Here is a 25,736-nt window from a genome sequence, read left to right as displayed (position 1 = left end):
TATAATCAGAAGGCAAGTAGTTCTTGATGCTGTCAAAAATAATCCTTCTCCCTCCATTCCTTCTCATTAAATTGTCAATTGTCTGAACTTATACCATGATTCTAAGTGAAAATTAATAGGAATTTTGTAACAAAATAAGTGAAAATTAATAGGAATTTTGTAACAAAATGTAGGATGATTTCTTTGTATTTTTACATTTACCGCACCAAAAGTACAACATATGAAAATTAGCATCTTCACTTCTTTTTTGAATGCAAAAGTTCACCAGTGTTTGCTGTTTAGCTTCTCGTGTGGTCTTACTGAGGAAACTGCATTTCATCTTACTACCAAGACAAACTTGGACAGCTCCTTGTAAGTTTTTAAAATTGTAATGCAGGATTTTGGCTGTCACATTTTGCTCCATGTATAACATACACATTCCTAGACATTACTTTTATCGATGAGAACATATCCATTAGGCTATCTTCTCTTTTCCAAATAGAGAGTAAGGACATGCTTTTTAGAGAATTTATTTTAGAAAAAGAATCAGAAGTGACTACTTGCCAAGCCAGCTAGATATTTGCGTTTGAATCTAGACGAAACTATAGTACTTAACTAAATTTGCTAGGCACAAGTACATGAAATCCAATATTGATAATAATTTATGAAGGTAAGAATACTGATTCCTATAATACTGCAAACTTAGTTTATGATAACATAATTAGTTACACTAATAACACTGCTTAGGCACAGTCTTGCTAATTATGATATTATAAATATTAATGATATCAAGCTTTTGTATTTGATTGCCCCTAGTAGGATCATTTATCACGGTACTTCCTTTTACCGTGTTGTATTATTTTTCTTCCTTTTCCCTTGAATATTCATTCCTGGACAAACAGCCATCCTGAGCTTATGCCTAAAATACATCACTACATACGCATCACTGATGCGGCCTGGTTAACTTTGTGTGTTATTGTTTAGTAGCAATGATCCAATGACACGACTCAGTGCTAAGGGCAATCAAATACACAATCAGTTACATTCTGTATGCCTTGTTCCTTTTAAATGTCTCAGAGAGCCAGCCAGCCAAGATTACACAGGGCTTTGTTTTTCATTCTTTTTCATGTGACCTGTTTCAGGTTAAGATTCCTTTGAATTATTAAATGCTTCCTTAAAGCATCTTTTCACACTACCTTTTTATAGTTAATTATTGATGTGGTGACAAGCAGAAAAGACTAAGAATTGTATCTTTTTTCCCTCATTCAAAAGGACATGAGAAACATCTTTGACAATGGTTGTCTGTTTAGTAAATTACAAAGGTAATACAAAGACAGAAGACTGAATGCAGCTTTAAAGAAGAAATACAACAAATCTCTGTTACATGAGTTGGAAATGCTGCGTATGTTTCTACAGGTGTTGAAGGAAGTTCAGATATAACCCTTTGAGCCTGGTTTAACTGATTAACATAAGTAGATGAAAATGAAACTGCTTCTATCTTGTTTTATTTTTAAGCAGAGTATTATCCAGAGCTTTAGGAATAGGATTGTCTTTTCTCCTGGAAGGTAACGTTATAATTTTCGGAGCTCCACAGAGAACAACAACAATATAGGAGTCTCTAATCTCCTGCTAAATCCAACTCTAGTCATCAGCAACGATAAGCAGAGATTTGGAGGCGTTTGACACTCCAAATCCTATTCTTTGGTAATTCCTTACTTTTTACAACATTTTCAACAGTGTTACATCAGATTTTTGGAAGGATAATCAATAGGCATGATGTATAACTGAAATCAGTCTTCAAAGTGATCCCCTCTAGTAAGCAGAAACAAAAGCTCAGCCTCCCTGCTGTGCAGGTATTTTGCTTAGAGCAGGAGGCAGCGGGGCGTCACTAGGAAGGTAGTTACACCTCCCTGCTTCTCAGCATGGATCAGCCGGTGCCCTGGTGGAGGGGTGAGCGGTACTGGGGTGGCAGCAACCCATTGCAGCTGGCAAAAATCTCCAAAGATGCTTTTTTAGCAGGGAGCTACCAAAGCAGAAAGACAGTCCGGAGGTTCGGGTTTCAGAAAGACCACAGTCTACATTCCTGTTCCACCATAGACTTCCTAGGTTTAAACCATCTAACAGAATCTATTAAATTATTCGGTGTCACTGTTCCTCACCTGGAACTTCCCTGCCTTGCAGAAGGTTTGGGAGTCAGCACACATGAAAGACCAGGAGATGCACAGGTACGACGATCGAAGGGCCACTCCTACCTGATCTAGTGTTCCAACTAACAGCTGCTTTGTGACAAGCTGTCTCAGCTGGTTTGGGCCAGTGCTAGGGGGCTTTCATGTCTCCTCAATGTTGCACCCTGGCTGGAACACCCAGGAACTTCTGGCACAATATTAGTATCAATCTCAATTGAATTGAGTTTCATTAAAACAAGCAGTTCCAGAACTTCTTCCAATGTATTTGTAATTTTACATCCTGGACTTTGTTTTTAAAGACATGACGTTTTGAATCAAGTGGAGATCATATTTATAGTAAAAAAGTTATCCCGTATCAAGTAATTTCAAGTTTGTCTTCTTAAGCTGCCTTCAGATGTTTGTTAATACTCAGAAGAAAAAAAGACTTGGTGACTAATTGTGACAGCAGCAGTGGTTAACCAAGGTAAGCAGCAGAAACTGCACACAATGATTACAGAATTGCATTCAAAGCCAAGACATAGTGTCATTATACAGGAATGGCAACGAAACGACGTACCTTTCCCATCAGATCAGCGATTCTAGGTACTGGTTTTCCTTTCTGATGGCACATGGTTGCAGGACTCTGTCCATTCCAGTCTTCAAGTTCCTCAATGCTTTTCAGGTAAAGAAGAGCTCGCAGTCCAGTGCAGTAGTCATCAATAACAGTGAAATCTTGATTCTGGATTGCACTGCACACCTACGAAATGTATGTCAGTTATCAGCACCACCCTGGCAGAGCAGCATAAGGAATTAGCAAGCTCTTTGGACCTACTGACTATCAGATGACCCTTCCTGGTTTGCCTTCTGGGGTGCTGACGCTAAGCAAGCACACTGGCAAACCACCAGCTCTGCTGAAACCTTTGCCTGCAGACAGTCAGCGGTATTCCCCAGCCTGCTCTATTCAGGAAGCACAGACCTATCCAGTTAGGTCCCAGTAAAGCAAATCACAGAACCACAGACTCGATGAGGTTGCAAGGCAATCTCTAGAGGTTGCCTTGTGCAACCTCCCAGCTCAGAGAAAGATCAACTAGAGGAGGCCACCCAAGTCAGAGACTATACAACCCCTCCGGGGAACCTGGTCCAGCGTTCGATCTCCCTTGCAGCTTTTTCAGCTTTTTCTCGTATTTAAACAGAAATTCCTGTGTTCTGGTTTGTGCCCATTGCCTCTTGTCCTTTCGATGGATACCCCTGAGAAGAATCTGGCTCCACTGAAAGTGTTTCAGCAAACGGCACCCATTAAGCTGACCTGTTAGAACGGGTGAGCACTGCTAGGCACAGAACAGAACAGCCCCCTTCTGCTGATCACCGTTTTCCATTGAGTGGTACTGGGAGGCCAGGCCACTTTATTTTAGACACTTTAGAAACAGAGATAGCAGTATAACTTTATAAACATATAAAGCGATGATCCCTGACCTGCAGAGCTTAACATGTAAACACAAAACTACTGACAGCAGAGAACAGTCTGACCATTGACAGGGATTCTTCTGGACCACTTTGGGGATAACAACTCAGATTTAAATCCACAGAGATCCCCAGCCAAACTGACAAGAGAATAAAAAATCCCTGACTCTTCTCTGAACACCTTCTCATTAGCTAAACTCTTATCATCCATCAGTGATGAGGCGCGGGGTCAGTTGAGTACCATTAATTGCCAGTCCCTGGAAATGCTCTGAAATTCCAGATGTGTCAGTGTTTTCAGTCTCTGATTCAGCTTTTATTCTAAAAGCTAAAAAGAATGCTCCTGATAATACCTGCGCTTACATACACACATAATGAACACAATAATGAAACAGCCACCTCTTTTAGAACATGAATGTGTGCATGTGTACAAACACATCCACACTCCTTGGACACGAAAAGACACCTTGGATCATAATTGACATCAACCCTTAAAACATAGAGGAAAGAGGTAATTGTTTTTCACATTTCAGAAATGATAATACAACTTGCAATTCTGAAGATGGGTACACATCACATTGTAAAATACCATACATTGCAGCTGTACAAGGAAAAAATAAGGGCAAACTATAAAATAAGCACAAGAACATTTTCTATGCAGTGCATTTACATTACATAAAATGTGTTTCTCGGGAGAAACAGTGTGGGCATTAATTAGGTCTGTTATGCCTTCCATACACTTCATGACTTTTTTTTTTTTTTCCAGAGCAATTATAGAGAACATCATAATAATTTCCTGTACAGGTTATTTAACTGCAAAACTCAACCGATGTTTATTTAAACGATTTTGTTCACCAAGGGATTCTCTATTTTTTTAGTGCATGGGTAACACACTTATTAGCTATTCTTAAAAATACTAAAACTGTAAAAAAATACAGTTAAAAGCCATGTCATGTCACTTGAAACAAGTTCAGGCACTGTTGTCAAAATCCTGAAATATTTTGACAGGATGTATACACACGAGATACACTGGAGGATACCTGTAATAACCTTATAAATAAAGAGGCTTTTACTGTTTCCCATCTTGTGGTGCAGTGTTATGAACTGCAATAATATAAAAATGTGCAGAAGATGATATCACACTAAGAGCTAACATTTGATCCCTGTGAGTCGACGTGCAGTGCACTGTTTGTCTTCCCTGGAAAGCTAAGTAGCTTCCAGAACTGAAGGCAAAATGCAATTTTTAAAGAAAAATGTAAATCTCTGCACTAACGAAAAATGTTATCTGAAACGGAAAGACTTAGAAACAGAATTAGCAAGTGGTTTCAGATGATCCTCCTCTTCTGTAGTAGCCTTATGACTGTGGTACCCAACAGCGCAGGTAATTAACCAAAGACATGCCTTTCCCTGATTTCCCTGTGATAGAAGCAAGTGCTTATGTTTATGGGCCTTTCCTAGAACAAGAGAGATTCAAACATTAACAGATACAAACCCAACACAAATAGTTTTGTCGTGTTTTTGGCAAGTTCCAAAACATTCTGAGCTTCAAAATCGCTTATGTTGCACATACCAGATGGTGAAATCTGTGTTTTAGGCTTATGGTATCTTCCGTGAATCAGTGTAGAAGCCTTTTCTGCGTTTTAGAAGGTGGTGAACAAAATCAAGATAAAAGGTCACCCTGACCCATCAGCCATGGCAATTCCTACACCACAGAGAGAGGTTTTTAGCATCATACCTGGCTGCCTCTGAATCGTCAGTTTAAATGACACTGTGCCCTCTTTTCAGCGCAAGAGAAGCGGCAGGGCAATCGACCAGGTGAGACTCGAACTCATGCGTCTGGAAAAATTGCAAAAGAACTGAACCGACCTGTCTCCACACATCATTAATGCCCCCGCTTCGCTCCTGCTGCGCAGTCCTCCTGCTGGGACCAGGCATGCTGCCCCTCCCTTGCAAAGCTCAATGCCGAGTCCCCTCTTCTGCCGGTATCTCGTTTTACAGGTGGGAAGAGCAGGAAGAACAGTTCAGCTATGGCCATTTTTAAAATGGAACTACCTTTTGGTAGCTACCACTTCTCATTTAATGTCTTATTAAACCACCTCAACGGGAGATAAAGGTGAGCAGGGTGCTGCTGTAACGCCTGTTGTCCGTGCCTTGCACACCCGTCGGAGCAGCAGCGTGAAACTGAACCGCACCCAGCCCTGCCCGCTCAGCTCCTCTCCTCAGCATCGTGCTTTTACCAACCAAGCGTAGTAAAACATGCTTCCCTTTAGACTCTTCAGCAAAACCCTGAGCAAAAATGTAACTTCACGACTGAGAACATACACACGGTCATATTGTGCCAGACTAGCAGTCTGTACCCGGTGTCCAACAGAAGCTGCTTTATGGACGAGTATAAGAAACAGAGCAAGTGTGGATCAGTTGCTCATGTGGTTTATCAGCCCAGGTCCTGGCAAGCAGCAAGCACTGGGACTTTGCATGGCAGAGATGGCACCTGTTTAATACCCCTTGATCCTAAATAATCCAAGTGAATCTGTTTTATGAGCAAATTAACATTCAACTGTTCACTGACCCAGGATTTCACCTGAAACGTTTAGGCAGAAAGTAGCTTTTTCTCCTTCGGAAGACAAGAGACAGGCCCTGTGAGCAACGTATGGGACAGAGCGAGGTCCAGATCATAATGAAGCTGTTAGCTGTCCTGCTGACAAGTGCTGTCCTGCTTGTGTTTGTCTCCAGCTTTGCACTAGAACTTGGGCTAGAAGAGAAAGGTGCTACATTTTTCCTACTTCGAAAGGTAATGTATATTATTCATACTGCAGGAATATACAGGGAGATAATTTTGCACAAGCTTGGTTTAACTGCATTGCCTGGCTCTGCCTTGACAGTAGAACTTCTACAGTCTCATTTTTAACATCTGACCTCCTCCCCTTTCTCCCAGATACAGACTCCAATGATTGCCCCTTACGTCCCAAAAGAGACAGGCAGGCCGACACGCTACGTATGATCAATTACATCATGCTCTCAGTATTCTGAAATCTAAAACTGTTCAGTATAAGTTGCAACTGTAGGTTACAATTCTAATCTATACAGACATGTCTCATACTAAAAGACATAATGCCTGCTTTGCTGCTGGTAAATCAAACATACACCACATGATCTCACTGGGGAATGGGGATGTGAAATGAATCACAGGCTAAGGCTCTAAGGAAAACTGTTCTGCAAAATGCAATGATGGGAGAGGCATGCAAAGGTCCCTGCTGATGTCTTGCATAAGAAATGACCTGTCTGCTCTATTACTAAATAAACATAAATACTGAGTCTAACTTTGTCAAATGATCTAGAGCCATTACAAATCTTACTTGAGGAACTGGAGTAAATTGTCAGAAGATTATTATAGTGTAAAAATAATTTTACAGGTTACGTGATTGTTATTAATCATTCACATCAATCTGAAACTTTTAATTTAAATATTTTGAAGAAAAAATTTCATTATTGGTGACAGGTACTACCATGTCAGTTATAAAACATTGTAAATGCCTTTGCTTTTAGCAGAACTATTGCACAACAAAGAGATGCTGATTTCTGAAATTTTTACTGAGGCAAATCCCCTGCAATGTTGACTGAGAGCTCTGTCTGCCTAAGACCTTCTAGGTTTTGTCCGCAGTCCATGTTTCTGGGAGCAACGGGAAAAATACCCAGACATCGCATTTTATTTTTGTTTCACTCTCTACAAAAACGGATGTGGTTCCCGTCCAAGCTTTAGCATATCCTGGGAGACTGTGTGGAACACCTCTGCCATCCTTGCAGAACCTGGACAAAGTGGCTGAGGCATTTCCAGCCAGATCACCCGCTTAAAGCAATTCCTGTTCAGCGGTGTCCTTGCATTTTCCCATTGGGGGATGATGCAGAGGAGAAAATAATTTCTGTAACACGAGAAAGAGGAAACAATGCACTCCTCTTCATGCATTATTCTGTCCACTCTCTCTTACCCCGTGACCTTCAGGTTTTACATAAACTCATTGCTACATGGTGAAATCCCAGCTAGACGGTGATGGTGGGGAAGATGGTGCCAAAAATGGACCCCAGTCCCCACCTGCATTCTTTCTGTTCAATCAATAGCAGAGTTTTCAGCAGAAGCAGCAGAGGAGATGCAGACCTAGCCATGTTTGTATCAGTTCCTCCCTACACTACTTTCAACTAACAAGAGGTAGTGAGTCTATAATCTCACGTACCGCGAGTTCACTGCAAAAGGCTGGAGCAGGTCAGCGAATCTAGCCTGTGTAATAATAACATGTTGCTTTGCAAGAAGTGTGTGTTCTTGGTGTGACTAGATCTGCGAGAACACGAATGCTGCAATGTCTGGCAGCAGTCGTGCTCCTATTTGAAATTGTCTCAAAGCACTACTAAAACCCTTTGTCAACAATGAATTTGTACTAGGAGACAATAGCTTGGAGAAGATCTAAATTTTTACACCCTTCCAAAATACACGTTTCTCTCTTCAAAATATGGGTGTAAAATAATCATCATTTTTATGAAAACAGAAGTACCAGTAAGGAGGCAGATGGGTGGCAGTGATACACAGTCTAGAAGTAAGAAGATTGACGGGTATATATTTGTATATACAAACGCAAATCACATAGCTTGACTGTTCGACGATATTAGTTTCCATTTGTTGTAGCTGTACAACATCAAAGCAGTGATGTCCCCATATATTGCATTTAGTGGTAATGTAACGGACTACCAAAAAAAAAAAAAAAATCAAAGTGAGAGTTTCTAAGTAGTTTCCTGGCAATTGAGACAGCAGGCTCTTTCATCTGTGCTGTAACTGTGGCAGTGCATTGATTTAAACTCCTTCTGAGATCTCAAATGCTTTTATATTCTTAGGTCTCGCTGGCTGCTTTCTTTTTGCTTTTTTTTCCCCCTTCAAATGATAAAATTCTAGCATTTAGCAGAATGCCATCTTGCTTCCCTAGAAGACGAAGACTTATTTCAGCTTTGGTTCTAAACTGCATAGGATCTCTAAATAAAATAGCTCTCAAAATGCCATCCGATCAGGAAATTGGCCTTTGACTTCACAGTTTCTAATATTCTTACCATAGCAAGGGGATAAACAACTATTATTCCTCTGAGGTACCTGTAAGAGGTTTTACAACAGATTAATAATTTTGCTTTTCCATTAATTTGGCTGACTTCCTTTGAAATATTTTCACAGATAGGCCCAAATGGTAAGCAAAAGATTTACTGTTTTGATTTTATGTTATAATATATTTTCAATTTTAGCATTATTTATCATCTTTTCATAGAAGCTTTGTTTTTCTATTAAAAATTCTTCCTGATAAGTATAGAAGACATAAATCCACCTTCCTGTTAGAGAAACATTTATGAATTACTCTAAGCTGTTTTTCAACGTATAGTTGAGGCAACTGCTTTTTTGATTAGTGTCTATTGATTAAGATTCTGGTGGAAAAAGACTGAAGTTGTAAATGAATACAAGGTGCTTCAGGAAGGATTCTATTTGTGCCTATTTGGGTATCCATATGAATTGACAGCCTTAAGAAAATTTATTTTATTGTAGTAGGCAAGAGCATGATTATAATCTGGGTAAGACATACAAGCAATTTAAAATTTATTCTCAAAAGCAACTAACAAAAATTGACTTAAGCTAAAGGGAGATCTTTCTGGGCCATGCAATCTATATGCTACACAGCTCTTTCCTATGGAAATGAAAATGTATGTTTTCTAGCCCCTGTACAATGATTTAGATGCGCCCAGATCTACAAAGTGAAAAGCAGTACACGCGGCATTGGTTGTCTGACACAGTACTCATAATAATGTGGCAAGAGCTGAGAGGTGAGAGTAAGCAGACAAATAAAATCTCCTCTGAGAGGGGTTTCTGTACTTAGAACCTTCAGGATACCAGTATCTATGGAAAGGCTGCCAGTATAATGATGGTTCCTCCTCCTCATGTCTCGCTGAACACTGACTTACCAGTACATTAAATGTGTAGCCTAAATTATCCTTTCTACCAGCAATTATTACTTTTGCTAGAGGGTTGCAGGATTAAGACCATTAGGGGAAGTGGATTATCAGATAATGTGGTGCACTCTCTGGAAAAAAATGAGATTCTTTGTTTTAAAGAACAAATTTGTAAGTAAGAAAAAGCTTCCCAAATATTGATACAGTACAGATGGAATGATTTGATTCATTCACATTAGCTGCTTAAATGACTCTAGAGATATAGGTTAGCAGATGGGATGTTACTTAACAAGGCTTCCGATACTCGATCAAGATGCAAAACTGATTTGGATGATAGCTGATAGCCTTTTTAAAACATTAGAATTGAGCTAATATACATGAACTAATGAACCACTATGTGTTCCAGAGTCTAGTATGGCTTTCAGAAAGCAGTCTGAAGGACTCAAATATTACATCTATGAATTGTCTGAATTGTGGGAAAAAAAAAACCCACATAATCTTTTTTTACTGAGTCCTAGACTTGAAGTCCTAATGAGCTGAGGGCTTACTAGTGACACTTGAGGGGCAAGACACAGAAGAAAGATTCAAAGATGCTAACAACTCCAGGCTCTGCAGAGTAGGCAACCATTACACGTAGGGCTTAAGAAATCTGTATGAAAAAAATGACTGGATGGTCCGATGTCATGTGGGTATCAGTAATGAAGTATTTCAGTTATTTTGTTATACCTCAAGTGAGTTCATCAGACAAGCTTGAGGTAAAGTGTCATTCTAATCAGAAGTACAGGCTAATGTCAGTCAGTAAAGGAGCTCAAAGCAAGTCGAAAGGAGAAGAAGGTCTCCAGCCCACGCAAGACAACCTTGTGGGAACAGGGCTCTGTCTCCTGTGACAGCTTGGAACCTCTCCACGACAGGACAACGTAATGCTGACGAGGCGTTGAGCAGAGCTGAGCTGACATTTAGGGAACATGGAGGCAGGCACCCCAGCTGAGGAAATAAGGATGCAGTAGCTGGGCAGCGAGAAGGGCCACGCAGCTTGCGTTGAAGCCACAGCAGCCCCCTGAGACAGGCCGTAATGAAAAGCCTCCCCAGCACCAAGGTTACAGTTACTCCCGCTGGCACAGAGACCTTGAAGTACCTGATTTTTGGGGGTGAAAGACAGACTTTGTTTGTGTATTGCACTCCAGCAACCTTGGGCAACTGCGAGTAGCCAACAACGAAGGAGGAGAAAAAAGTCTAGAATCCATTAGCCACTTACCAGACGAGGGCACGGCAGGGGATAAGAGCACTGTAAGGGATCCTTTAGGAATGTTATCTGATGCATTAATTCCTAGCCTACTCAAATGTATTTTTCCTCCCTTTAAGTTCTTCTCTGCCAATTAATGTATCTTTGATCTAAATAGCTAAACTGGGTGTTTGGGAGTGGGAAACTGGTACTTATCAAGGGACCCTGAACGATGCAATTTTGTATCCCGTGTCTTTGAGAGGGGAAATGCAGAAGAAATCAAAAATTTTCAGAAGGCTCCCTGAGGTAATTGGGTTTTTTTCCCCTCTCAACCACCCCTAGAGGAATGGTTATATTTCCTTATCTCACTAAAGCATTCTGTCAGTTCTTGGAACTACAAAGTGGACCTTTATGCAGTAGGTGGGCACACACACTGATAAAAGTTCTGATCGTGATCATCTTTCCTAAGAAAACAAATATGATTCCACACGCCTTGAGCATTGAGGAGTGTGGGAAACAGCCTCATAATCAGCCATCTATAGAAAATTGTATCATTGTACTGTAGATCTACGGAATGAAAGATACCTTTGAAAGCAGATGAGCAAACTCCCCTGTGTAAACAGTCCAATCACATATAGAGGCTCTACAACTATCTTTAAACGTATGTTGAATATCACTTCATATTTCATTTATTAACACCCAAAGGTCTTGCCTCTCTCTTATAAGTACTGCTGTGGAAAATGAAATCCTCCAGTTCTCTCAGAGGTTCTGCAGCTGCTGGTACAGCATCAGCAGCTGTGCCAGGTAGAAGTAAGTCTACTTGACCCGTTTCCATAAGCTGTGTCTTCCAGCTCCTCCAAAGATATTTCCAAAGCAGATACCAGTTAAGTCGCTCAGATCTCGTGGTTTGATGTTAAAAGTCACCAAGTAACATAAAACATTTAGTCAGAAGTTAGCAGTGTTTATAAGATTTTGTTTCCTGAGAGCTAACCAACAGGAACGCCATCCTCTCTGGACTGGAGTTGGTCCATTTTTGGAAAGCCGTATTTGTCAGAATTGAGAGTGGTTCCAGGAAAGCACGCTTTTCAGAAAAAAACCCGTGTTCTGAAAAACGTGTGGAGAAGAGTTTCAGAATTACCAATATGTGCTGTTTGACAACATGGAACGTGATGGCTTGATTTAACTTGAAAATGTCTGGTTTGTGATCCAAGCTAATTGGAATGAAAAGTTCAAAACTAAAATAGGTTGCAAAATGATTGAAACAAAGTTTTGATTCACCCAAATAATATTTTCTCTTTAAATGTGTTAATTCCACACATTTTTAGAACTTTGATTATCAGTTTAAACTGGAAAACTCTTCCATCCTTCAGCTTCCCTGTGACAGAACAACTATTTCCTAATCATTGGTAACACTCAGGTTTGTTAACGCATAATGGATCCAGGGTAAAGCTTCTTCATCCAGGACACTCTGAATCAGACACAGCAGGGACCTGAACCCAGATCTATTTTGATTAAATGAAATTTGTCAATGAAAAACAGTTTCCTGAAAGAAGTTTTCAACAAACTAATGAGAATCACTTAGCGAGGGACATCTTCCTGTGACCAGAATTTTGAAAACTGCAAACCTCTCACAATCAAACAGAAAAGTGATTTTTCCATTTTGGAACTTCAGTTCAGTCCTGCAATCATTAACCCCTCATCCTTCTCAGTCTTTCCCTCTAGTACTCTCACGTTTTATTTCAGCTAAAATTACTTTCATCCTTTATCAGCTTGCCTGTATGAATTTGTGCAGCAGCTGCTGTGTCCATTGAAGAGTGAGATTCATGCGAATAAAATAGTTCTGGCCCTCCGAGTCCTTCGTGTCTAAGATAAAAACCCACTTCCACATTTCCTTAGGGATTGTTTTACGTATCTCTGTCCAAGTAATAAATATCAGCAAGAAAAGCAGTGACATAACTCAGATATTGAAGGAAGTTAAATCCTTTCTTAAACGTACCGCCAGCTTCAGAAAAATGGTTTCTCTGTTTGTTTCTTTCATTCAAATTGCACGGATAAAAGGACCTCGCGCCAGCCAGATCAAGCTGTGTCAGGGGGCTTGTGTTGTAGCAGGAAAAAAAACTTCAAAAAGGCATCAGGGCTCCTATTCCCAGATTGCCCCCTCCTTCCTGGGCAGAAAAAGGATTTTTCAACTACTGGAAAAAACAGCAGATCGGTCACCAAACTCCAGCCAGCCCCGCACCGAGCCCCAGCTGAGCTGCGTGGCAGGGCACGCCTGGGCCGGCGTGGGCTCCAGGACCGTGCCTTCCCTGAGCGCAGCCTCCTCCACTGCTTGCTCTCCCTTTCTTCCTTTCACTGCCAGCTACAGCCTCTGACTGCAAGATCAACAGAGCTGCTACGATACCGAAAGGAAAATTTCTTACGGGTGTATTTTCTTTGTATGACCAATAATGTTGCCGAGCAAATCTCCTCTGACGGCAGAGTTTGGCAATCCTGAATGTTTTACATTTTCCCTCTTTGGAAAACAAGTCCCCTGCAGTTACAATACGTATAATTCAAAATAACACACAGGAAATTTCCTAAGTAATTATTGGAGATGGCAGTAACAAAAAAAGAAACTCAGCGTTTTCCACTGTGCTTATCTTTCCTTCTATATACATTTTCAATATCCAACAAGGAGCTGGGTACATTTTCAGATTCAATTTCCAGTCACCTCCACACTGGTACACAAGAGGAACTCTGTCGACAACAGAGCTAGCTTCATGCCTGAAAGCAACCTGAGCTGAGTAAAACAACTTGCCCGCAATTTCTTCAACACTTAACTGAGCCTCTTCTGAAGCGTCATCTCCATGTTGCTTTTAGTTTGTAAACTTTTAAACAAAACTCACTTGATGTCCATTCACACCATGTGGCTTTATCTACAGGGAGGAGAGCTCTGAGCTTGTTCATATAAGATAGCAGCAGCACAAATCCACATCAGTAGCGTGAATCCACATTAAAAATAGGCGCAGTAGTACTGGGTTTTGGAAAGACAAGCAATATTGTGGATTCTTGGGAGAGATGGAGACAGTGTGTTGCAGAATCAATTATTCTTCACATCTCCTCAGCCCTTAAAGTCCCTATGTCACCAGGCCCAGGGAAGCAGGGTCTGGACAGAATACCTGGACAGGAGGGAAAAGAGAAGCAGGCTCAGTGTCCCCAGGTATAAAAGCTGAGGACAAATCCTCTGCAGAGGCTGGGAGTGACTCGTATAGGACAGCATTTGAGCTGACATTCAATTAAGACCTAATTGTTATTAAATAATTATTACCATTCAGTGATAGTTAAACCTACTTTGCATGAGAATCCATTATAAGAATGACAAATAGCAATTGTTACGGAATGAGCTTGAATTCATTCTTACAAATTTATGAAGTAACAATCCTATCTACACAGACTTCATTTACTAGCTGGTGAAATGAGCAGAAATAAAGGAAAGCTAATAGATAAATTCCCTAAGCAGCTCCAAATAAAACGTAAAACTACCGCAAAACTGCACAAAATAAAAGGCATTATTAGCATAGAGTCTGTAACTTTACAGTGTGCTGCTTTGAATATTGCAACTTTTCATTAAAAGTGGCAAGATAATAAAAGTAAAAATCAATAACAAAAATCTGTTCTAATTTGATAATTTTTCCAACTGTAACCAAAGGTCTTTCTAGGTTGTTTTTTGTTTGACAAATTCTGATTTCCATTAAAAGGGATTCTCACAGAAAATTCTATCAATTAGCAATTTCCATCCCAAGCATCTGTAATGGAGCAAGTGTGGCAATCCTCTAATGACTTTTTTTTATTAGCAAAGACAGACAGACAATTGAGAACAGGCTGAGATTCTGTAATTAGCACTGAGCTAAGAAAAAAGCAGAAAATAATGAAATGTTTATCAGAAGTGATCGCTTAAGTATGTCTGTCCCAACTCTCCTCTCTCTTTCACATTCGTTTTTCTTTTGATTTTATGTCGACATGTTCAAACAGCACTTTGTTCCCTCTTTTGTTTCTGCATGTACTGTAAATTTCGGCTCTGCAGAGAAGGACCACTCCATTCAGCACTCTGCCCATTGAAGACTTTTTTTAAGCGCGCGGCTCTGTGAGCAGCGGAGCTAATGATACCTGGCTTCCAGCAGCTCTGTGTCTCCTGGTTGGGTTCTCTGATGTCTAATAAGGTGTGACTGCCAATTAAAGCCTTTCCTGTGGCTGACTCCGTCCTAACAGTGCTGTCCCATGTGGATTCTCAGAGGTCTAATAAAGGTGAGCTCGTAGCGCGCTCGCACTTACAGCGAAAGGCATGCAGGTGCTCTGCCTGACTTTTTTGTTTTCTCAAAACTTGTTATAGCAAAATACTCTCTATCTTCCAGCAAATTCCAGTGAAAATGGCCACAAAGCTCAAAGGTGACTGAGGATACTCAAAAGGACATACAAACACATATCGAGTTTCTTTGTGAATGTGGGCTAAAAACTGCTGTTTCTACGTAAGACTACATTTGTCTCAATCAAAGGACTTGCATCTGAAAAGTGTTTTTCCCTTAAGTGGCATTTTTTTCTCCTTAAAATTGTTGGTGGAGGTAAAGAGCCATCCCTTGAATCTTGCCTCATATCATTTTGGTGGCCTGCCACTGCGTCCAGCAACCTGTTCTTCACTCATCAGTTTCATTGGCAAGAGAAGAATCAGCTCCAACATCTTAACTTCTCCGTATCACGGTCAGCTTTGTGCAGAAAGGTGTTGTTCTTCTACCCCCCGAGACACAGCCTGTGTCAGAAAATTCAAGGTGTCCAGCTGGTGCCAAAGCGTGCCCATTCTCGGGCTCATCCACCCGTGGAGCACTCTCCGACTGGCCCAAAGCAAAGCCGTCAGCCTCTGTTCCCCCCATGCCTGGTGTAAGGACGGGCTGGGGGCAGAGGAAGGGTGGGCTCTCGGTGAGCCCAGGCAGAAGCCCAGCCTTGCTCTGCCACACCGATGGCACCCCGTGGTTGATTAAGACTCGCAGCCACCCACCCAACTTCATTCTTCTCGCACAGAGCTGAGATAAGACATGAGGAAAGACTGAGCCTTTCTTCTACCTTCAAAATCACGGCTATTCATTGCAAGACAAAATAATTTTTTTCCAAGTGTCATCAGTATAAACTTAACCTGGAATTGTAAAGCACAGGGCCTGCTCCATCACTGCCCTGCTTTGTCACTGCCATGATTTCAATCTCTTTTAGTTTTTCACTCGCCATACCATTAAATGGCATAAGCAATAATTCCTGGATGAGAATTCATTGGCCTCATCTAGTCCTCACCTAACTCAAGTATCAGTGTCTTCACTGACTTGAACAGACACTGAGATGGGCTGAAAAGAACACTAATTAAGTACATGGAGAACCAGCTCTCTGCAGTTCTGTAGCCATAAAAAAACATACAGAAATTGCTTCAGGGACCTTAATGAAAATTAAAAAAAAAAGTGTGTGTGTGTGGGAAATACATGATTACAGCATACATTTACTTCATGAGTTTTTGCAGGGTTTGGGTTTTTTTTGAGATTGGGGTGGAGAAAATGGTAGCATCTAAACATTAAGATGTGATGTAATGTTCATGATTTTTTTTTTTTTTTTTTCCCCTGCCATTTCAGTGATTATATTTTCAGAGCCTTGCTTTTATTTTCTGATACCCAGGGCATTTTATACCATGTAGAAGGGTTCCTCACAAGGTTTCACATTTGCACAAATACAATAACAATGCTTTCTCATAGCTCAAGTCCCACTATTTTGTGATGGAAAAGCTTGCTTATTCACACACAAAGGGCCATCCTGCTGTTCTAAAACTCCCTCAGCTAAATGCTTCAGTAAAAGGGCTGCTGAAGAAAAAATAATAATCAAACTGTCCTGAATCCCTTGAGACTCTGGCTCCAAAGAGGTACCAACAAGAATGCTCCTTGAAAATGTTACAAACCCCACAGTCTCATAAAAACAACCGCGTTCTGTGTTGGAGGGAGATTTTTATCTTGCAGAAGCAAAAACTATCGCTATTGCTTTCCTATCATGGGCTGTCATATTTCCAGAATGGTTTTGGTTTTTCCTCAGATCCCTGATATCTCATACACAACTGGTGTGGGATAGGAGAGAAGGGCATGGGGCAGATGCAGCATCACGGCAGCCCCGCCTCTGAGGTGGGGTATATTCCCTCCTTATTCCCTTGCCTGAGGGATGAGGAGGGTCATGGAGCAAGGTCCGTAGGCAGCAGGTGTGCATGGGCTGAGTACGACACGGTGAGGACAAGAGCACAGCGCCCGTAGGAACAGGACTGCAAGGTACTACATCCCCTCCAGGGCAAGCGGGAGACAGAGATGGGGGAAGGTGGGTCTGAAACAGGGCTTGGGGCAAAGCTACAGGCTGTCCTCTGGGGAAGCACCATTATACAGGTGGATTTTAAATCGGTGCTATGTAGAAAGCCTTATAGACATGCATATTGGAGCAACAGGGGACATTTGTGACCTCCATACTTTGTAAGGAAAAAAATTTGTTTGAAAAGGAACCCTTATTCTTGACACATTAATGACCAATATTCAAGATTAACAAAAATATTCCATACCAGAATACAATGTTAAGAGACCTTACCATGAAACAAGCATACTTCAGAAAGTACCCCTTTGTTCTACCTTTTTTTTTGTTACATCTGCTAGAAATAATGACTACAGAATCTCTTTCAACAAAAGGTCATTTATGTCAATGGACAGAACACAGAAGATCAGATCACCTGCGGTAATTGCAAATTAATGCTCTACTGCTAATGCATTAACTACACAATATTGATCTACAATTCAATCATACAGGCTACTGTGAAGTGATTTTTACTTTAATATTTTTACGCTTTTATTGCTTTTTCCATAATGCATTTTCTCTTTCCACTGGAATTTTCTATAATTGTCTCCATTTTTAATTTCCTACAGCGAGATGACTTTGAAAAATGTATGGCTTTTTCAAAGCCTTGCAAAAATCTAACAAACCATCAATGTGACACGGTAAATCACATACATGATGCAAAAGATGCAAAAAAATCCAATATATATCTTATTTTGACAAACGGATGCTTTAAAAAAAAGCTTACTTAAAAAAACCCACAACACTTCAGCCTCACTGGAAGCCTATAGTAAAGAACCGTACCTCAGAAAGATGCAGATAGACATTTCTGGAGCTTTTGGTATGCAATGAGTGCAGGATTATCTCCATAAATAAAGTTGTAAATTTTTTTTAATTTCATGCCTGTACTGAAAAGGGATTGGTGGATTTGGGTATGTTACAAAAAAGTATAGTGCTATGGAATCAGCTGAAGTATGATTGAAATGTTTCAGCACTTTTAAAGAAAAGTTAAAAACCAAGTGGGGTCTTTTTGCAACTGTTCCTGCCATAAAGTGGAAGAATGCTCTGTTAAATTGCTGTATCAAATTTTAACCCCAGCTACTACGGACTACAGTGATCCAGTTTGTTTTCTGTACCTGCTGCAAAACTTTCTTACACGTAACGACACCAAGATGTTCCCCTCCATCTTCTAAAGGAGGGCAGGGAACACACTTTGAATACTGAAGCTCTCTCCTCAAACCATTCCCTAATATAATTGCTTAATACGACTTGAGGTGGTTAGAGCATATATCAAAATACGGCTTACCACCTGACTCCTGACTTGCATTCCTGTGTATGATGATTTTGTAAATGGAAAATAAATCCCCACGTTTTAAAAATAAAAGCAATTGAAAAAAATAATGGAGAAGTGATTGTAGGTGAAATAGCTGCAGAGGAAAACCTGATCTTGCTTTTAAAGGAGGTACATTTATTATTCATAAACCTCTTCTCCAAGAGATATGCCACATTGCAATTAATTCGACTCACACAAAGCCTCCGTATTAGCTTAGCCCGTGAACGTCACCCTCTCAGGGCAGAGAAGACACAGAGCTCTTGTCTAGCCGAAATGAAGGGAAGCCCAACGGCCAGGCAAGTGCTGCTCTCCTAGGCTCTGCAGCTGGGCTCCACGGGTGGACCAATACAACCTGTGCTGCGTAGTGGTACCAGACTGTGTTTAATGCTGGATGAACTGATATTCCCTACCCTTTTAAAATACTGCTAATCAGGAAACATCCACAGGCTATTCTGTGTAACGGGGCAGTGACAGCAGTGGCCGTACCCGCTCCCAGGTTGAGAGACCACTGCTCATTCGGCACAGCTGAATGCAGAGCTCGCTCCAGCATGGCCAAAGCCTGGGCTGCTCGCTTTCTGCAGCTGGAGCAGTCATAGGGTGTCCTCATGGTTTTGGAAATGTGAAGTAAGATCACAAAATGTACAGTATTGTGTCAGTTCAAGTGTCTATTCAGCACCACCTCCAAAAGTGGCAAACTTAAGATAAGGCTATGGGATATGTATACACAGTCCCAGCTTCTACCTGCTTAACTTGGGGGCTTGCTAGGTAGTGAATCTTAATATACTGAATCATTCAGTAGATCACTTTATTTGATGCAGTCTCCAGATTCTGGACTTGCTCTGTATTTTGGTACTGAGAAACCAGAAGAACTATGAAGCTCTTATGATAAGCAACAGAGGTTTTGACTGTTGAAGAAGGAACAACTTGGGCACTTGATATCAAGGACATGTGAGAGAGAGATTTGGATTCAGGAAAAAGCATATTATCTGGCTATTTGTATGACCTTGTTAAGAAGGAAACCAGCAGCAATGATTCTCATAATCCTAATTAGTTTCCAAAGATGACTTACGAAGATGAGGCTGTCTTCTTCTGACTATCACAATGTATCCTGCCTGAGCAGCAAAAAGTTTCAGCCTAGTCCCAGTCAAGTGTATTTATTGTAAGGCTGTCTATACAGATCGATTGTTTCCCTCTTCCTTCCATTTTCCTTTCCCAAGATGAGGGAAAGTCTTATGGCTTGTACTCACAATCTTGCATGAGTTTACTAAAGGCTTATTTTTAAATAAATGTAATTGAACTAGTTCAGACCCTTACCTAGGCAGCAGCTTTAGAATCCATTTATCTCAGATTAGTTTAAATGACTTCCCTACTTTAGTGAAACAGAAATAAGCCACTCAAACTGGGGATCGGTTTGATCCAGAGGAGTTTAAAATCAGTTCTAGAGGTGACTTAAGTTAAACTAGTGAAGCCTAAGGACAAGAAAAGAGTTTTTTTTCACCATCTCTGGGAAAATCTGTCTAAAAGAGAAATTGTTCGGTAAGGGGCAGAAGACCAATACAAATACAAGTCATTTCTGGAAGCCAGTTCCAGAGAACTTGATTATTACCAAAGAGAAAACAATAATTAATGTTTTGTAAATCCAATATTCTTTCTTGTGAGCACTGAGAGGGATGTCTACATTAAATTATATTTCAGAATTTCCCATTACCATTGGGGCAAACCACAAAAAAGAAAAGAAATCATAAAAAATAAACAGCTGCGCAGTCTATAGGAAGGAAAAGTGCATAAATTACATTAAAAAACTTCATTTTTAGTCACCCAGAAACAGACACAGCAGACGTAGAACAGAAAATCATTCTACTCTGTGTAGTTCAGATCACATAACATTGTTACAAAGCCATCAAAACTGCAGCTCTATTGGCAATAACAAATGAAATGCCTCTATAGCACTAAAAACATTCCCTTGCCGATCCTACTTTTTTGTAGACAAAAAAGCTTTGCTTTGTAATTTGTACCATTACTTAGTATTTATATGGAAGAAGCTCTCAGACCATTGCGTAAGAAAGGTAGATCTTTCATCTGTCCATGGCAGAAGAAGAGTTTGAAGCATTCTAATACAAATTTTTTTTTTTTAAAAAAAGTAAATTATATTAATAAATCCAAAGAATATAGAAGTCTACAAAAAAGCAGTAGCCTTCTACTTCAGCTCCCAGAGATGCTAACCTTAATGTGCATTAAAAACCCCAACCAAACCAATCTATTGAGTTGGCCTTGGTTTTATTTTTTTTTTTTCTGAAACATAGCAAACAAATGACTAATCTCAGCAGTCACCATAGCTGTGCAAAAGGGATGGTCACACTGAATCTAATTTTAATGTCAAAGTGAATTGTGGGAATTAAACTACTCCAGCCATCCCATGGAGTGACACAAAGCCGATATCCACAGGATCCACAGCTGCTGTTGTCTATGATGGGAACCACAGATAAAGGGGACGAGTACCTACCAGAATGTAACAATATGTAATGGAATAATATAACATAACCACCACCTGCTCCTTATCAGCCATTCTAACATATATACTGCAACGGTGCCCTGACATGCCTAGTGGAGCAGGTAAGGGGCTGATTTCCAGACAATTTCCTGGTGCCCATAATAACAGGCCACCAAGGCTTCCTTGCATTACAGGGACTAACCAACCACGCCAGACGGGCCAGGACCTCAAAACAACCCGCCAGGCAATGTAAACAGCCCCAACTACTGCATTTGGTCCAACACCTCACTCCAATGCAATGGGCTGCAATGCCAGCACCATATGCTGGAGGCACAGCTCTGCACCTCCTGTTCCAATAAACATGCTTAAGGGATACACATGCCTGGATAAACAAGACTTAGTTTAAACTGGCTCCCAGTGGGACCAAAGTAGTGGTCTTTGAAATCCCTCTCCCCTTGAAAAGGCTCTTTGCAGAAAACAAAAACTGAGAATATAAATAATATAATAATAAATAATAAAGGAAGATCAGATAGCTCAAGCTTAACGCTGTGTTAGCCTTGTTTGCATGATAAGGGAGAGATGTTTAAAGTTTAAATCCTATAGGTCAGAGAAAAAAGTGATAACATATTCATGGCTAGCCTTTTCCCAGGTTAGTATTGTGACACCCAAAGTCTTTTTTCGGCAACTCCTCTTACTCCTACTGAAATGAACGTCCCTGAGCAAGAAGCATGAAGTGAAAAACATGAAAAATCCTTTCAATGGTATAACCCCCCCGCTATCCTAATGTTTGAAAAGAAGATACATTATGGGTTTAATTACAGTAATTTTAATGTTTTAAAGAAAGAAAAGGTACCTGTAAAACAGAAGCCCCACTGTGCAGAAACTGGAGCCCACTTTCAGCAGAATCAATGCCTCCGGTTGCTAAGATGGGAAATCCTGGGAGAGCACGGGCTATGGCAGACACCGCGCGGAGGGCGATGGGCCTAATAGCATTTCCTACAGAAAACCAGAACGTTTTGTTAGCCACGTCAGAACACACCCTGATGCACATCCCTCCTGGTAGGAACATCAGGAACTAACATCTAATTCTGAGAGGTAGAGGTCATATTCATTTATAAATTGACACCGAGTGGGTTTCAGGTGGTATCAATACTTGCATTATGAATTTGGCTGAAACAAAGAAAATCACAGAAACATTTGGACAAACATTGCAAAGCTGGCTTGAACACTTTAGCTGATGCTCAAAACAAAGACTAACGATGCCTGAGACAGAAAGCAATACTTTACCATACATTACACTGTAGACAGAGATCTGTGTTTCCACATAAAGAATCAGGTTGATTTTTTGAACACAGATGTTGTCCAAGTAAGAGGGACCATCTCATTTGTTTATGTCTGACTAAAAATTGTTTAAAAGGGCCATTTCACTGCACTCAACATTTCATATATTATTTAGTACGTTTCCCCTTTGGATGTTTGTAGATTCGGATAATCCTTTAAGTAAGCCCCCTTTAACTATTAACATGATAGTCAGAAGCTCAAAAGAATAAAATATACTCATTCATGGTTGTATCTCCAAGACTGGAGCTTGCATTTTCAAATGGTATATAGAGGCTGAGTCAGACAACTCCCTGCTACATTTAGAGGAATCATGATTAAAGCCTCAATACACTGTGTCTGCAATGCATCTGCTTTGGCTACACCCTATTGATGGCATGCAAGTATTTTAAATATGCATATGGATGCTGCTCATTAAATGATGGATAGCATAGGCAGCTGACACTTTCCGTTATTTATTTTTCAGGCTAGTTGGTATTTCTCTAGATAACTCCCGTATTCTTAAAATTTATACTTAATTTAGAGAACCTTTAGGATGACTCTATGCCATCACTGAACAACAATACAGTAGTGTAAGGGAGGGACACATCGCTCCCAGAGGAACTGGCTGCCAACCTATGCAAGGAAGTGTTAGTAATTTTTTTAAAAATTTTTTTTTTGTACTGTATTAGGTAACTTGGGGAAATACCATGACATGAAATACTACTGAACACCGTCCACGGGTATTTTTATAATCTTCAATGCTTTGACCTTCTGCAAGAGCGAATAACCAAAAGGGAAGAAAGAAGTAAAACCAAAGCAATGAACTAAGCAAGAGGAAGAAGAAATCACAACTAGGAAGTGTGTGTGGAAAAAAAGCCCATGCAGAAACAGTAGCTGCTGCATCGCCACACCTCTGCTTCGATGCCTGACCAACATCCTTATTCCTTCAGACAAAACTTCTTCAACCCAAACAAGCTGTGTTGCCATTCTTTCCGTATCCTTTCTGAGACAGAAATACTGCAGTCTGCTGGGTGGATTTTTAAGACAGACTTGAATAAAGGGTAAGTTGTTTTTTCCAAGCAGCCCTGTCTCACTGAGCCCAGCACTCACCCTCCCTCCAGTGTTCCCATCAGTGCTTCCTCTCACGCAGAGTTTTACTGGTCTCTGTGAAGGACCCACTGTTGGCTCAGGATTCTGCTCTCTAGAAAGAGCCTCTTCCTGGTTTGTGCATCAGCTGAGACCTCCCTGGAGTAGCTGGAAGGGTCAATGAGGAGAATGATCCCACACAAGTTAAGGTCACAAAACTTGTCATGTTTTGCTTCAAACAGGACAGCTGCACTGTCACTTTGTCAAAAAGCTCTTTTTTCACGGTAATTTTCCATTACAGAAAACTGAAATTTTGTTTGTCTTAACCATTAAAAATACTTTGTCTTCAGCTCACATTGCCTTTTGTAACATACCGCTGCCCCTCACTGTAACCCTGACAGACAACACTGAATTCACAGGAGACCCTGGCCCATCAATATTAAACACATTCACATCCAAAAGCTCAGGTAAGCAGCCTCTATTGACTCTGTTGCTCTGGATTCAGCACAAAATTATCTCCTTGGGCAATGCCAAATGCTGCTGCCTCAGGATAGACACCTTCTCATTACATACTTAATACAACACCTCCTTATTCCTCAATAGCTGGTCTCTGCGCCTGAGCAAAAACCAGAAGACTCACTATCTGATCAGACAGACTCTTCTACCTGCCATCAAGACACACTGGATATTCTTCCATGCTCGTGTTAAGGATCAGGACTGCTCACAGCTTTACGCAGATACTTTTTGCAAGTTTAACAGAGACTACATACAGCTATAATGTTTTCCGCATATAAACTTCCATTTGTATAAATGGACAGCCTAAGCCAAGGAGCACTATCAGTGTGTCTTGGTGAAAACTAGAGCCTGGTTCATAAAAATTACATATCTCACCAAAACCACCTAAAAGAATCTAAGATCACACCAGGACAGATCACAGAAAGGAGCTGGAGCTGAACAGGAACTTTCCACAGGACACTAATGACTATTTGCTATCATTTGATCTAGATCAGTTGTAATGCACTTGAAAGGAACAGAATGATTCTCTGAAAAGTATGACTGCTATGTCCAAAGAATAAACATTATGACAGAATGGATGGTCCACTCTTAGAGAAAGGCTTGAGCCCCCCCCACACCCCCCCCAAAAAAAAAAAAAAAAGGAACCATGCTGCTTGCTGTCATGGATTTATTTATAAAGCCTTTCGGAGAGCAGGCAGGCCAAGACATACACTACACAGCCATAGCCACTGAAAATAATCTCATCGAAAAACACTAGTCCATGAAATTCTTCAAATATTCAGTGTTTGAAATTGAGGCTACAGGTAAGCATCAGACTTGCTATATTGCTCCCAGGAACTAACACAGCTGCTCCAGGATCTCACTGTGATGAGGCAGTTATTTTTTAGAAAGGTGAAAGAATACAGACGCTGGTAACTCTGAAATCGTGTGGCTTGAGGGAAATTTCTTCCTCATCTGCATGAGCTAAAAACTGGCATCCGCCTTGAGGCATGAAGGCTTGTATTCTTTTAACCCCAATGTAACTCTGAGAGTTTGCATTCAGTCAGTTTTTAAGCCTTATAGACCCTTGACCTTAATGATAACTTGTAGCAAAGAGTTCCATGAGAACATATTTCCAGAATATAATTGTTCCTTCCCTCAGTCTGATTAAATTAGTCCCCTTCTCACTTAAATGACCATCTCTGTACAATGGTCAGCAAAGGAAAAGGAGCAAATGACAGTTTACTTAAGGTTTCAGCACAATAGATAATCAGCAAGGCCTTCATTCAGCCCAAAGAAATCAAGCATATGATTTGATGAAGCCTAGCAGAGACGGCAATGAGACTTGGAATTTATTATGGAGCGCAGGTACTTTTTAGTGCTAGCTGCACTTGATATTCATAATATGAGTTATTACTTACATTTGGTGATTAGTAAATTAGTGATAAATTGGTACGATCGCAAAAGTATTCCATTAATCTATAATTCACCCAAATGAATTTAAAAACATTTCAGGAGTGCTTCTGATGAGCGTAAATAAATGGCTCTAATGACAATCAGAGGGTTGACTGAGGTGTCACTATTCATCCCAGAATTTTTTTCCTTAGTCTACAGAACACAGAACAAGCACATCAGAAGGTGCAGCCATTCTCTCATGCATTTCTTGATCAACAGTTCAGAAGCTTCCTTCCATAATAAAAGCTGCTGGTCTGGAATGCAATGTCATTTACTGGTGATTGAGATCCTACCGCCTAATGAAATGGTGAAACAACCTTCCAGATTAAAGCCCACCCTTCACCCCCCAAAAAAGGAAAAAAATACAAACAATAGTGATGGCAAGCT

General features: G+C 40.5%; 1 protein-coding gene across 1 annotated transcript in view; it reads right to left on the bottom strand.

Moving 5' to 3' along the window:
- The window catches only part of DPYD (dihydropyrimidine dehydrogenase), a 344,208-nt gene that overhangs the window by 44,904 nt on the left and 273,568 nt on the right, over window positions 1-25,736 (bottom strand). Inside the window, exons 19-20 of the mRNA XM_086463055.1 lie at window positions 21,847-21,989; window positions 2,722-2,901 (exon numbers count right to left, since the gene is read on the bottom strand). Of these exons, the coding sequence (XP_086319181.1) occupies window positions 2,722-2,901; window positions 21,847-21,989 (323 nt within the window). The remainder of the gene's footprint in view (window positions 1-2,721; window positions 2,902-21,846; window positions 21,990-25,736) is intronic.

This window comes from Leptosomus discolor, chromosome 3 (assembly GCF_034619465.1).
Source record: "Leptosomus discolor isolate bLepDis1 chromosome 3, bLepDis1.hap2, whole genome shotgun sequence".
NCBI lineage: Eukaryota > Metazoa > Chordata > Aves > Leptosomiformes > Leptosomidae > Leptosomus > Leptosomus discolor.
This window is presented reverse-complemented; position numbering and strand designations above follow the sequence as displayed.